This window comes from Papilio machaon, chromosome 6 (assembly GCF_912999745.1).
Source record: "Papilio machaon chromosome 6, ilPapMach1.1, whole genome shotgun sequence".
In the NCBI taxonomy this organism is placed as follows: domain Eukaryota; kingdom Metazoa; phylum Arthropoda; class Insecta; order Lepidoptera; family Papilionidae; genus Papilio; species Papilio machaon.
This window is the reverse complement of record NC_059991.1, coordinates 1323483-1338187: the sequence shown is the minus strand read 5'-3', so window position 1 is coordinate 1338187 and position 14705 is coordinate 1323483. Positions and strand designations below refer to the sequence as shown.

The 14705-nt window shown below is 36.4% G+C and overlaps 1 protein-coding gene across 1 annotated transcript in view; it reads left to right on the top strand.

Annotated features, from left to right (window-relative positions):
• LOC106710933 (glutamate synthase [NADH], amyloplastic) overlaps positions 1-12020 on the top strand; it is a 40989-nt gene extending 28969 nt beyond the window's left edge. Inside the window, exons 24-43 of the mRNA XM_045678461.1 lie at positions 80-225; positions 986-1095; positions 1182-1315; positions 1798-1983; positions 2411-2559; positions 4276-4412; positions 4498-4624; positions 5273-5421; positions 5854-5992; positions 6181-6411; positions 7022-7287; positions 7959-8095; positions 8203-8286; positions 8363-8553; positions 9019-9228; positions 9898-10023; positions 10131-10219; positions 10666-10836; positions 10952-11038; positions 11711-12020. Coding sequence (XP_045534417.1) covers positions 80-225; positions 986-1095; positions 1182-1315; positions 1798-1983; positions 2411-2559; positions 4276-4412; positions 4498-4624; positions 5273-5421; positions 5854-5992; positions 6181-6411; positions 7022-7287; positions 7959-8095; positions 8203-8286; positions 8363-8553; positions 9019-9228; positions 9898-10023; positions 10131-10219; positions 10666-10836; positions 10952-11038; positions 11711-11838 — 2997 coding nt within the window. The 3' untranslated portion in view covers positions 11839-12020. The remainder of the gene's footprint in view (positions 1-79; positions 226-985; positions 1096-1181; positions 1316-1797; positions 1984-2410; positions 2560-4275; positions 4413-4497; positions 4625-5272; positions 5422-5853; positions 5993-6180; positions 6412-7021; positions 7288-7958; positions 8096-8202; positions 8287-8362; positions 8554-9018; positions 9229-9897; positions 10024-10130; positions 10220-10665; positions 10837-10951; positions 11039-11710) is intronic.
• Positions 12021-14705: the final 2685 nt, after the last annotated feature.

Below are 14705 nucleotides of genomic sequence, written 5' to 3'. Positions count from 1 at the left end.
TTGTAATAATTTGATGTCAATCAATAAATATGGTTAATATTTGTTTATGATTTATCTTCCTTGATGTATGAATGTGTAGGGCAAGGCGGAGCACATCGTTATATCAGGTCATGATGGTGGTACGGGAGCTAGCTCTTGGACTGGTATCAAGAGCGCTGGTCTGCCCTGGGAGCTGGGTGTGGCTGAGACGCACCAGGTCCTCGTTCTCAATGACCTACGCTCCAGGTGATACTTGCACTCATATTAAAAAAAAACATGAATGCATTAAATTAAAAAAATAACTGCTATATCATTATCATCAACCTGCCCTTATCCCAATGGAGGGCTGGCACAGTATGTACTACTCTATACATCTCTATCAGCCGTCATATCTGAATTTACCTCCTTCTTACGCATATCCTCTTTCACACAATCCATCCATACTTTCTTTGGTCTTCCTCTACCTTTATAGCCATCCACATTCAATCTTATTATTTTTTTGTTTATATGATTATCATCTGCATGACATGTCCAAACCACGCTAACCTTCTGCTCCTTAATTTCTCGATAACTGACGCTACTTTAAAACTTCCTCTGATATACATATTCTTTACTTTATCTTTTCTTGCTGAAATAACTGCTATATCGTCCCCATGTTTCACAACTCAATTTGTTTTGATGTGAAACATCTATAGGATCACTTGTAAACCGAATTGTTGGCGTGGCGACGCTTGCCGTGGCGACGGGTCGCCACGTTATACTATCATTATTATTCATTACTATTATTATCATTATTATTATTTAATATTTTATGCATATTACTTATACACACACGATGTTTCACATCTGCCAGGCGTCCCATGACGGCTCACAAGTTTTTTTTTTAATTAAATAATATGAAAGACATAAACCTTTTCTGAAGTTATATATAAATACATTCATCTAATTTTTCGTATTTTTCATACAAGGAATTGTTTATAGTACTAACAAGAATATTTGTATATAGGGTTGTGGTTCAGGCAGACGGTCAGATCCGCACCGGATTTGATGTAATGGTGGCTGCGCTGCTCGGTGCAGACGAGTTTGGATTCAGTACTGCACCACTCATCGTACTAGGTAAATAACATAATACATACAACATACTACATTTTATATTTCAGAAACTATATAAAATATTTATTTAAATTGTATTTATTATTTAGGTTGTACGATGATGCGCAAGTGCCACTTGAATACATGTCCGGTTGGCATCGCGACACAGGACCCTGTACTGCGCAAGAAGTTCGCAGGCAAACCTGAACATGTCGTCAACTACCTCTTCATGCTTGCTGAAGAGGTAACCAAGTTATTGCAGTTCTACATTACAAAAAGAAAAAAAAATGATCATCATCTCCTTGACCTTAACCCACCTACATAGGGTCACCAGGTTTCCGTCCTTCAAATCAATCTGTCTTCCGTCATCTACATTGTCACCCCCTTCTTGATCATGTCGCCTTTCACGCAATCCATCCATCTCTTCCTAGGTCTACCTCTACCTGTGTACATCCACACTCATACTTAAGGTTCTCTTTGTCACATGCTAAAAAAAAAAATTAAAAGATTAATAATGTTTTTGTTATTCAATATCTAAAGTTTAAGACAAATTAAGAGTGTAAACTCTACCTCAGAATATTTGATCTCTAGAATTTAAGAGAATCGATGACACTAAGGGAGATTTTAAGTGTCAATTAGGAAGAAAGATAAATGCGATAGTAAAATTTAAATGAAACTTTAAAATACCTTATTGATAACAGAGTAATAGTATACTTTGTGTGCTAGGTACGAGAGCACATGGCGGCAGTAGGCGTGAGACGGTTCCAGGAGCTGGTGGGTCGCACTGACCTTCTGAAGGTGCGAGAGCATAACGACAACCCGAAGGCTCGTCTGCTCAATCTCTCGCTCATACTCAAGAACGCACTGCACATGCGTCCTGGTGTCAACATACATGGCGGCTCCAAGGCACAGGTATAATATTGCAAGATATTTGAAGAAGTAATCAATTAATACCTTGTCTGTTGTTATCAAAATTATTACAAGCTTTTATTTTGTGTCAACTGTCATGGTGGTATCTGAAATGTTGTCATGTATAAATTATGATGATGATAGAGCTGGAAGGTGGTCATAGAAACTTCGCAATGAAATAATACTTCATCTATTTTGGGTTTGAACTGTCTTGACGATTTGTTCTTTTTTTTTTTTTTTTTCAATTTTTAGTTCTCTTAAATGACAAGAATAGAAAAGCTTGTTTTTCTTTTAATATTTTATGAAATAAGTCTGGTAACTGTGTTAAATACTGTACTGCATACTTTGCTCGAATTAAGATTTTCATTCGAGGAAACCCATACAGTTATTTAATTTCAAATACTTAAGTGCATTTGTCTGTCTGCTGCAGGACTTCCAGCTGGAGAAACGTCTGGACAACACATTGATAGAGCAATGCGCGGGAGTGATCTCGGGGAAGGATACACACGCCAGCATCACCATGAAGATCACCAATGAGGACCGCGCCTTCACATCTACACTGTCTTACCACATTGCAATGTAATATTTTTTTTTTCGCTTTTATAAAATATAGGTAATTAAAGGAAAAAACTTCGGAAACAATGTCAAATACCTAAAATAAAATAACTAGTCACAGTTAATATTATTAAAAACTAGCTTTTACCCTCGACTCCGTCCGCGCGGAATAAAAAAATAGAAAACGGGGTAAAAATTATCCTATGTCCGTTTCCTGGTTCTAAGTTACCTGTCCACCAATTTTCAGTCAAATCGATTCAGCCGTTCTTGAGTTATAAATAGTGTAACTAACGAGGCTTTCTTTTATATATATTAGGTCCTTACATATGAAATTGGCGTTTTTTGTACTGGCCAATTTAATCACGAATTTCTCCTCTTTGGTAAGGAATTCCAAATTCAAATTTGTACAGCTATAGACTCATGTATCTGTGGTTCGATGACCGTCATTCGTTTGTTTTTTTTTCTTCTGTTTTTTTCTGTTTGCGTCACTCATTTTACAAAATGGAAAACTAAAAATATCGCATTATTTACGAGTACGAGTTCCACGGTGGCACTAGTGCTGCGGAAACGACTCGAAGGGTGAATGATGTGTATGGCGGTCGTGTTGCAAAAGAAAACACAGTTCGTTTTTGGTTCAACGTTTTCGTTCTGGAAATTTCGATCTGCAAAACAAGCCCCGTGGACGGTCTGAGACTCAAGTTGATAATGAAGAGTTGAAGGCTATTTTGGAAGCGGATCCATCGCAAACCACGTCCGAGTTAGCTGCAGGCTGCTATGTTAGTGATAAAACTGTTTTAATTCACTTCAAGCAAATTGGGAAGATTAAAAAGCTTGAAAGGTGGGTACCTCACGAATTGACTGAAGCAAACCGGCAAACGCGCGTCGACTGTTGCGTTACATTACTAAACCGGCACAATAATGAAGGTATTTTAAACCGAATCATTACCTGTGATGAAAAACGGGTTCTTTACGATAATCGGAAGCGCTCAGCGCAATGGTTGGATCCTGGCCAGCCAGCCAAATCCTGCCCCAAGCGAAAATTAACCCCAAAAAAGTTACTTGTAAGCGTTTGGTGGACTAGTGCCGGTATTGTTCATTACACTTTTTTCAAATCTGGCCAGACTATTACGGCTGATGTCTATTGTCAGCAATTGCAAACCATGATGGAAAAGCTATCGGCTAAACAACCTAGGCTGGTCAATCGCTCCACGTCACTGCTGCTTCACGACAACGCTAGACCACACACTGCATAACAGACGGCTACTAAATTAGAAGAGCTTCAATTGGAAAGTCTAAGACATCCTCCGTACTCCCCGGACCTTGCTCCAACAGATTACCATTTTTTTCGAAATTTGGATAACTTCTTGCAAGGGAAAAAATTCAACTCCGATGGGGCAGTCCAAATCGTCTTCAAAGATTTTATTGATTCCCGTCCGACTGGTTTTTTTAGTAAAGGGATCAATGAACTACCTATGAGATGGCAAAAGTGCAAAGAAAATAATGGTTCATACTTTGATTAATTAAATATATTATATTAAAAAATATTCGACTTTTTGTTCCTCCCATACAAAACGCCAATTTCATATGTAAGGACCTAATATATAGATGTTCTTTTGTATTCACACTTGTATTAAATCAAAATTAATCGATCTTTTCTTATTACTGGAATACAAAATTACAAATTTTTATTTAAAAAATACTTAATTATTACTTTTTATTTAAAAACTTTTATTTTATCAGGAAATACGGTGACGAAGGTCTACCTGATGGCACCAGTATCGATATATCTCTGACTGGTTCAGCGGGACAGAGCTTTTGCGCCTTCCTTTCCAAGGGTGTTAAAGTCACACTAGAGGGCGACGCCAACGATTATGTCGGTTAGTAATTTCTATATATAAATGTCTATAAAATTTATAGATTTTCTCTATTCTAGAATATTATAGTAATATTTTATGTTTGCAGGTAAAGGTCTGTCAGGCGGCACAGTGATCATCTATCCGCCCAAATCTTCTCCCTTCGAGTCTCATCTGAACGTAATAGTGGGCAACGTGTGTCTTTATGGCGCTACTTCTGGCAGAGCTTATTTCCGGTAACTATTTAATTATGTCACAATTTAAACAAGATCCGTTGAACCGTACCGGAGATATCTTCAAACAATCCATCCATCCATCTAAACTTTCGCATTTATATTATTAAGATAACACTCTATTCAATTATGTTAAAATGAAAATCACGTCGTTTACTGTATAATCTAGTTAAGTATCTATTGATTTATGTTAAAACTAGTTTTCGCCTGCAACTCCGTCTGCGGAATTAAAAATACTTGTAGCCGATGTGTTCTTTTAGACTATGTACTACATCAATGTCAAATTTCAAGCGAGATACGTTGAACCGTTCTGGAGATACACCCTTTTTTTCGGGGGGAAATCTTCAAAAGATACCCTGCCTTCTTGGGGAAGGTAGGGTTATGTGAGATGACTCACTAAAACCCCCTCGGTGACTATCCTCAAGTGCAACTGGTAAGAGTTCCGGGATCTCCAAAGGGACAGGGACTCTCTGCACGACTTAGGGTAAAGCGCCCTCTCTCGTGTCCTCACTTGGTTACGGTAACTCAGGACCACACCTTGTTACCGTCTAGAGATACATCCTAACGTACATCAATCCATCCATCCATACATCCAAACAATCGCATTTATAATATTAGTAAGATCTTAACGAAAATATTGGGTGTGCGCAGAGGTATTGCGTCGGAACGTTTCTGCGTGCGCAACAGTGGTGTGACGGCGGTGGTGGAGGGTGTTGGTGACCACGGCTGCGAGTACATGACGGCCGGCACCGTCCTCGTGCTCGGTCTCACCGGCAGGAACTTCGCAGCCGGCATGAGTGGTAAAACACCATCCATATTGTTATTATCTGAGTTAACTTGGCGATAAACTTATAATGATTGAATTCTTATAACCCTATATAAATAATGATCGATTTTATCTACCCTTAAAATTTTATTAATAGTAAAAATCTTTAAAATAAACAAATTTTGGCAATTCTTAACAAATAAACGATTAAATTATTCAAACATTCGTAAGACATTATCATTAATTAATATAGAAAACGGCTAAAAACGTAACGTACATTTGTTCAGTGTCTGCACAGACTATTTTAGACTAGAATAAACTATTTGTGCTAATACTAGATAAAAGAGTATTTTTTATATCTATTGCATGACTATACTTTTATTTCACAATTTATCCTTTTATTAAAATCTAATAGAAAATCACTTACTCTTATTTTTTAAATAAAGTAGTACTTTTACCCCACCAGGTGGCATTGCGTACGTGTACGATGTGGATGGCTCTTTCAAGGATAAATGCAACCCCGAAATGGTGGAGCTGCTGCAGCTGGGCCAGGAGGACCTGGAGGAAGTCAGACAACTGCTGCAAGAGTTTGTCGACTACACCGGGTAAGTGAATATAGCTTTAGGTGGCTAAATATTTTTTTGCATTGAGAAAATAATGGCGGAAAATTCGCTTATATGTCAAAATCTGTGAAAATATTCCCGAACCCTACAAAATTATTTCATAATATGCGTTGTTAAATCTAATATTATTTCTACTTTAAAATAGCGAGTAATATGTTATTCTATTTCAGATCCATCATCGCCAAAGAACTACTGGAAAGTTGGCCAGAACCGGGCAAAATGTTCATCAAAGTGTTCCCGTATGAGTACCAGCGTGCGCTCAAACAGCTCGCCCTCAAAGGCCCCGCGCCTAAAGCACAAGTCAACGGCAAGGAAGAGAACGGCCTCGTTGACATTGAGGAGACCGTCCGAGATGTCGAGCTCGAGAAGAAGAATTTGGAGAAGGTCCTCGATAAAACTAGGTCAGTGTGTGTCAAAATAACATAAAAATTAAGAAAAAATATCTATTACGAATTTATTTGTGAACAAAAATGTGGACCAAATTATGTATATTATGTGTGAAAAAAAAATCATTTTTTTTTTATAAAACTTCTTGTTATACAAATAGTGGTCTCCATTTTTTATTTTCCGTGAGAGCTTAAAACACAAAACCGATTTCTGTTTACAAAATTCAAAAAAAAAAAATTATTTGCCATAAAATAGGGTACAGTTATTAAGGTGTTGCAGAATCGTTGAGTGCGGCTTATTTTCTAAATAATATTAGGTACCGAAAAAAATAGTGAATACATAATTATAGGATTTCATAATCATTTATTTTAATCAATGTCACTTAATTTATAGGTTAAAGGGTATAAATTAACAGACTTGAGATATTTAACAATGACAGTAGAACTTTGTTATATATGCGCAAACACCATGCCTGAAATGGAACGCACGACTTATACGTAAATGTTACGTCAATAAAGTTTGCAATAAGCAAGCGTTGTTTCCATTACTCCTCGTACACTGGCGACGAGGATACGAACCCATGCGTGCAAAGCACATTGGATTGGACATTTTTTTATATATTAGGGGCTTCATAAAGTACCCGCGTGAGACGTCTCTGTACCGTCCTGCGGAGAAGCGGATGCGGGACTGGGAGGAGATCTACTCAGGTCGCGAGGTGAGACGCGGGCTGCGTGTGCAGGCGGCGCGCTGCATGGACTGCGGTGTACCTTTCTGTCAGAGCGCACATGGCTGTCCGCTCGCTAACATCATACCTAAGTGGAACGACCTCATCTACCGCGGACAATGGCGCCAGGCATTGGATCAGCTGCTGCAGACCAACAACTTCCCCGGTATGAGCTCACAATTATGTTACACTTTGCTATAACCTATTTGCATCGTTGTGCTTGTAATGTTTGGATGTATGGATTGATGTTTGTTTGAAGGTATCTCCAGAATAGCTGCATGAATCTCACTGAAATTTGACATTGATGTAGTACATAGTCTAGATCTAAGAGAACTCATAGGCGTTTTTTTTAATTCCGTGCGGACGGAGTCGTGGGCGACAACTAGTTTTAACATAATAGATACTTAATGTATAGACCGACAATGATATCTGAGCCGGTGGGCGTATATCAAACTTAATTATGATAGTCCACTAGCGCCCCCCTGTTACCGTCATAAAATGTCGCAAGATTTTTACTATAGCCGTCATGTCATTATCTATGTGTGAGAAGGTTTTATATATATTCTGACAGAACTAACAGCGATAGCAGCGCCTCTCACCGCTTTAGATGTCTATACATGTTGTTTGACTATAAAATAAGGTACAAATAAAAAAAAAATTTAGATCCAGCAACGCATATGCAGTTCCTCTGATGTTACGGATGTTCATGGGCGTCGTTGGTCACTTCGGGGATCTTTTATATTCCTTCAATTAAAAAAAAAGATTGATTTGATTTAATTTTAAATTATTTTCTTTCTTTAATTCTAACTTGATTTAATTTTAAAACTGTTCTTACAGAGTTCACAGGTCGCGTGTGCCCGGCGCCATGCGAGGGTGCATGTGTGTTGGGCATCTCTGAGCCAGCTGTCACTATCAAGAACATTGAATGCGCCATCATTGACCACGCCTTCGACAACGGATGGATTCAGCCGCAGGTAACAATTACAACAACTTATTAGTACCAATAAATCCGATTAAAAATGTTTTCATATGAGAAATTTTAAACAATTAGACACTTTGAACAATTCTGTATTAATTTTAGATCCCAGAAATTCGCAACGGTAAAACAGTCGCTGTAGTTGGGTCTGGACCAGCTGGTCTTGCCTGCGCACATCAACTTAATAAGGTACGAAATATTTAATCAAATACAATACACTATATCCTAATATTACTAAATCCACCAATTACCGTTTTTGTTATAGGCCGGGTACAGTGTGACTGTATTCGAACGCAACGACCGTCCTGGTGGTCTGCTGCAGTACGGCATCCCCAGCATGAAGCTCAGCAAGCGAGTGGTGGAGCGCCGGCTGCGACTGCTCGCTGATGAAGGCATCGTCTTCAAGTGCAACATACACGTTGGCAAAGATATCTCCGCTACAGACCTCGCCAGCGAGTAAGTACATATTACTTGTTACTAATCGTTAAACTTCACTGTCTAGTAATATCTATGGTCGATGACGTTTATTTTGTACTAGCTTTTACCTGCGACTTTGTCTGCGTAGAATTAAAAAAATAGTTGAAAAGGAAAAGTATTTATAGCCAATTAATTAATTAAGAAACGGCTTAACTCACGTTTTGATCGTCCGGTGACGGCACCGACTAGTTTCGGACCCATCGGGGGTCCATCTTCAGGGTGAGTGTTTAATCCGAGGACTTCGCAGTCGCGTCGCGTCTCGCCCTGAAGATGGACCCCCGATGGGTCCGAAACTAGTCGGTGCCGCCATCGGACGATCAAAACGTGAGTTAAGCCGTTTCTTAATTAATTAATTATGATGTCTCACGAAAGTTTAAACGTATTTATAGCCATTCACCATATCAAATAAATGTGGGTAGTAGTTAAAATGATAAATTCATCCAGATATGACGCACTAGTACTGTGCGTTGGTGCGACATGGCCGCGCGATCTACCGCTGAAGGGTCGCGAGCTGAACGGTATCCACTTTGCGATGGAGTTCCTGGAGGGATGGCAGAAGAAGCAGGCGGGGGCAGTGCACCAGCCCGGCAAAGACCTGCCCGCGCTCAGCGCCACTGACAAGGATGTGCTCGTCATCGGCGGCGGAGACACCGGGTCAGTCATACACACAACATACACCAACATTTCATACAACATTCATATTAAATTAGCGTTGCCCCCGGCTCCGTCCGTGTGGATTTAGTTCTACATATGTGACAAGTTTCATCAAGATCCGTTAGCCCGATACCTTCTAATAAATATTCATACATCCATCCATTTAAACTTTTAAATTAGTAAGGTTAATTTTTTTTGTGGATGGATCATCAACCGTTAGGATTGAATGTTAAATGAAACGCAAAACTTAGACATATAGCTTTAGAAATATCAGTCGCTTGTTCCTTGGTTTTCTTGTCTCACTGAACACCTTATCTATTTGAACTGATGTTAACAAAGATTTATTGTTGAATTTTAAATCACCTTTACATAACTTTAACCTTAGGCAGTCTGTTGCTCGTTTGCCCTCTTCTCCTATATAAAAAACCTTAAGGGCTTGATATAAAAGGCAGTTATTTTAGAAACCGCACGCATAGTGAGGAGAGGTTCCTGTCTCTATAGCCCTCACCACTGGTTGCTTGAGTCAGAGGATTCCATAGCCGGTGGTCTACTATTATTTATATGATATATATATTTTTTATATAAAATGTATTATATAGATATATAGATAATATAGATAATAAGGTATTAAATGAATATATAATGAAAAATTTAATAATTTGTATATAGTTGTGACTGCATAGCGACTTCATTGAGACAAGGTGCGCGCTCCATCACCACATTCGAGATCCTGCCCGAGCCAAAGCGTGTGCGAGGACCTGACAACCCTTGGCCACAATGGCCTAGAATATTCAGGTAAACTGTTCATATAATAATTATATACATACATGTATGAAGGATTAAAGTTGAATGGAAAAACTTGCGAAGTCTCCGTATTGATTTTTTTTTTATGTTATGTTCAGAGTTGACTATGGTCACGAGGAGGTGAAGGTGAAGTTCGGACATGATCCGAGACAATTCTCTACGCTCACCAAGGAGTTCCTTGATGACGGTATGGATTAATTATGCTACATTTTTGTATATTTGTTTTTAAATTACTTCTGTATATGTTCGGCAGTTTCACTAATTTAACAATCCCCAAATATATTATTAGTGGAAATGAGCCTTTAGCTCAGGGATTCCCAAACTGGTCCCTAAGGGGTCGATATCGAACTTAAAGCATTGCTAATTCTCACTCTGTCTTCTACTGATATAAGTCAGAATGAAAAATAATAATAAGGATAATTGATCTTAAAATTGGGTAATTTAGCCAATGGGGGGTCTGTTGTAACGGTTAATTTTGGAAAAGGGGGTCACTTGTTCAAAATAGTTTAGAGATCCCTACTTTAGTCTATCTTTATAATTAGGCTATGGAATTCAAAAATAACATTTGAAATTAGTTTAGCAATGCTGAATTTATCGTGTACAAAGTATTCAACTTTGTGTGCGTGTGCGCAGGATCTGGCAACGTGTGCGGCGTGTCGTGCGTGGAGGTGGAGTGGAGACGCGGCGCGGGGGGGCGCTGGGAGATGAGTGAGGTGGCGGGTACGCAGCGTGTGGTGCGAGCTGACCTCGTACTCCTCGCCATGGGCTTCCTCGGACCTGAACGACATGTCGCCCATCAGCTCGGTAACAACCGCCATTTAAATAATCCTTACTAATATACAATAAAATAATAATCGTAACGATAATGGTATACAGATTAACAATTCACTAATTTAATACTGAATGTCTTTTTATTCAGATTTGCCGTTAGATGCTCGCAGCAACATCGAGACGGACAAGAGCAACATCTACAAGACTCCTGTCGGTAATGTCTTCGCTGCTGGAGGTAAATAATACTTCTTATATACCTCCTACTTGTTGGCTATGTTTTCTTCTAGACCAGTGTTTCCCAAAGTGGGCGATAACTTGGAGGCGTTTGAAACCTAGGAGGGGTGATAAGAGGCCCCAAAAATGGGGGGCACTAAAATTAATTAAAGTAATGAAATTGTGGTTTTAAGTTTTAGGGCTGAATAAAAATTAGGGGCACTCTGAAATATAATTGATTTTCAAAGGGGGCGGTGAAAGAAATAAGTTTGACAATCACTGGTCTAGACTATATTGTACATCTGTGCTAAATTTCATCAAGATTCGTTTGAAGTTTTAAAAATACCTTGTAACAAACATCCATCTAAACATTCGCATTTGTAATATTAGTAAGATTTCTTTTTATGTCCCATTCGAAATATAGCATATTCGTACAAGATCTAGACAATTTGTTTTAAAAATTACAAAAAAAAAAATCTCACATAAAGTTATTTGTTTTATTAAAATCTTAGAAGCCCGAAGAAAGTATGTATGGATTGTGTGAAAGATGATATGCGTAAGAAGGGGGTAAATTCAGATATGACGGCTGATAGAAATGTATGGAGAAGTACATACTGTGCCAACCCTTTGTAGTGATAATGGCAGGTTGATGATGATGATGCTTTATTAAAATTTTATATAATATTGTACACAGATTGTCGTCGTGGCCAGTCTCTAGTAGTGTGGGCTATCTCTGAGGGTCGTCAGGCAGCACGAGCTGTTGACCTCTACCTGTCCGGCAAGACCACACTGCCTGGACCAGGAGGTCTAGTACATGCCTGAATTAATACTAACACTAACTGGCATACTTCTTTACCTATCATTTAATTGGTTGTCCAAATAAATTTTAATATATGGCCATAGGTGTCGAATATTTTCTTTTTTTATAAATTTAATTCACCAAGTTATATTTTATCTTAATTAATAAATACGCGCAAACTTTTCATCTATAATCATGTTTATTTTACCGAAATTCACTACATATTAAATTATATTTTTCTTAACAAAATTATGGTCCTTCGTCGTATTTTAAACTTTAACATTTTCAGCAGAAGGCTCAATTTAGAAAAAAGCAGTAGTGAGTATTCGGCCATTTTATGTAGATACAAATGTAGACATTTTGAAATGTAGTTTGCATATTAATATGTATTTATAAATTGATCTGTTTCTAGAGATTATTAAATTACGATGTAGTTTCGATATTGTATTAATGTTTTAACATTCATTCCTAATTTTACTTTAATTAAAGTTCCTTAATTATTTTGAAATTGTTAATATTGTTCTTAGGATACGTATCAATCTTATGAATATACGGTTCTGAACTAATTACTAGATTTTTTTTTAATTTAACATCATTGTAACGGTCAATTTGGAGAAAGCGCCAACGTCAACGAGTCCTGTCATCTGTCAATATATTTATATACGTCATTTTCGCAATTTTTTTTTTAATTTAAAAATGTATCCCTTATTGACCTCTGAAATTAAAAAAAAAACTATGTTGCCAGGTGAAAAATAAGAACAGTTTTAGTTATGAACAATTTTAGTAGTATCTTAAACCTTTAAAAAACATATTTATGATTTTTTTTTAATGAAATTTGACAAATGTCGTTACTATGAATACAGTCAACAGAGTATTTGGAATATTAAGTTTTTTTTCGTATATCTGTGGTATATTTAGTGATAGTCACTTGTCAATTAATAGTGACATTGAGTGAGTTAGCAAAAGCTTTATCTCCATTGATTTAAAGCTGTATATTCATAGGTTTGATATAAATATGCGGTGATTGTATTACGAAAAGATTGCAAAAATAACAATAATAATATATATAGTGATTATTATAAACTAATTTATTATACAAAATTAACGTGTCAAAAATGTAATATATTTTTTGTTTAGGAATCCTTTAATTTTTTTTTAAATTAAGAATATTTTTTTTTCCAAATATACAGGATGATTTCGTACTATCCGTTTGTACTATATTTTATTATATTGATTTTTATGTTTGATTTTAGTTTTTATGCTTTTTAAATCTGCTTTAAATAAGGTTTCTTTTTTTAAAAAAAAAATCATGTACCTACATAATTTTCATAGGTGTTTTTTGTAGCTAATATTTAAGTACATTCCGTTGAAAATACGTAGACTACGTAGAAACCCACGCTTATATTTTATTACATTTCTCAGAGCAATTGAAGTATTAAATATAATAAATAAAAATTTAACTATTTTAATAGTTTCTTTGGTTTTTCATGAATTTAATTTTTTGGTTTAAAACCTCATCGAAACTTTTAATTTTTTTTTTTTGAAACTCCATAATCTCAGTGAAAACAATATTATTTCTAGTAAAATATAGAAGAAAAAAAATATATTTTTTTTGTAAATCTCTTCTAACGAATCTGTGACCTTGTAATTAATTAGGTCAATCATCTCCAGTGCTACTTCAGATACGTTTTTTTTTTTCACAAACGACACGAACTGATGACTACAGTACTTCAGGTCTAGACCTTCAAGACACGTGCCCTTCTTTGTTCAAGTGTCTTAACCTAGATTTTTTTAATACGTAATACACTGTTAATTAGCAAATTTCAGAAGAAAATCGAATCTATGGATTTTTTTATGTTTTTATAGGATTCGGAATTTGTACCAAAATCTATAAAATTTTAGTGTCACTACGTTAACAAAAAAAATATATTTTTTTTTTTATTTAATAAATAGTTTGGTTGCTCTGAGATAAACTTGTTGAAATTTCATTTAATATGAGTGATCTCTCAAGTGTCATATAATGAAAATTGTTAATGGAATTAAATGTTATTAATGTTATTGCAACGTATTTAGAGTTTTATTTTTAACCCGATCGGCGCAACAGGATACTTAATATAAGGAGTAATTCTATGGACTAAAAAAAATATTTGAAAAAAAAAATCCCATAGGGCGACTGACCCAACGGAAAACTTAACTCCTAAAATATACATACTTACCAAAACATTTAGTCTCATTCTCTTTGAAAAAATAAATATGTTTTACGAATAAAAAAAAACATGTTAAGTAGCCTATGTGTTCTACACCTGTGTCAAATTTCATCAAGATCCGTTAACCTGGTCCGGAGATACCTTCAAACAAACATCCACCCATCTAAACTTTCGCATTTATAATATTAGTAAGATAACAATTAGTATACGATTGACACTGTAATCAAATCCTTAATTAATGGACGGATATACATACATAATACCTTTAAAATAATGCTTCCGTCATCAATCAATCAGTTGAACAAAAAATATAATAACATCACACAGCTACAATATATTGAATTTTAAATTATACATAAGGCAAGTTTTGTTATTTTATGCATTATTTTAAAATATATGGTCGTTAACACGCACGTGAGCTCCGTGAGCAAACGAACACGTGCTGGAATCATTTATTGCATGCCTAATATAATAAGGATTTTCCTTTTCGTGAAATAACATTAAATTTATATAATATATGCTGGTATCATTGAGGTACATATTCAATGAGCATCGATGGCATGCTTCTTAAGCATCTTACCGGAGCGGACTGATCACTGTCCTGGGTTCTTTCCCAGCTATCCAATGTGTATTATAAACTAGTCTAAGAACTATTAATATGCATAGAAAGAAATGTTTAACAT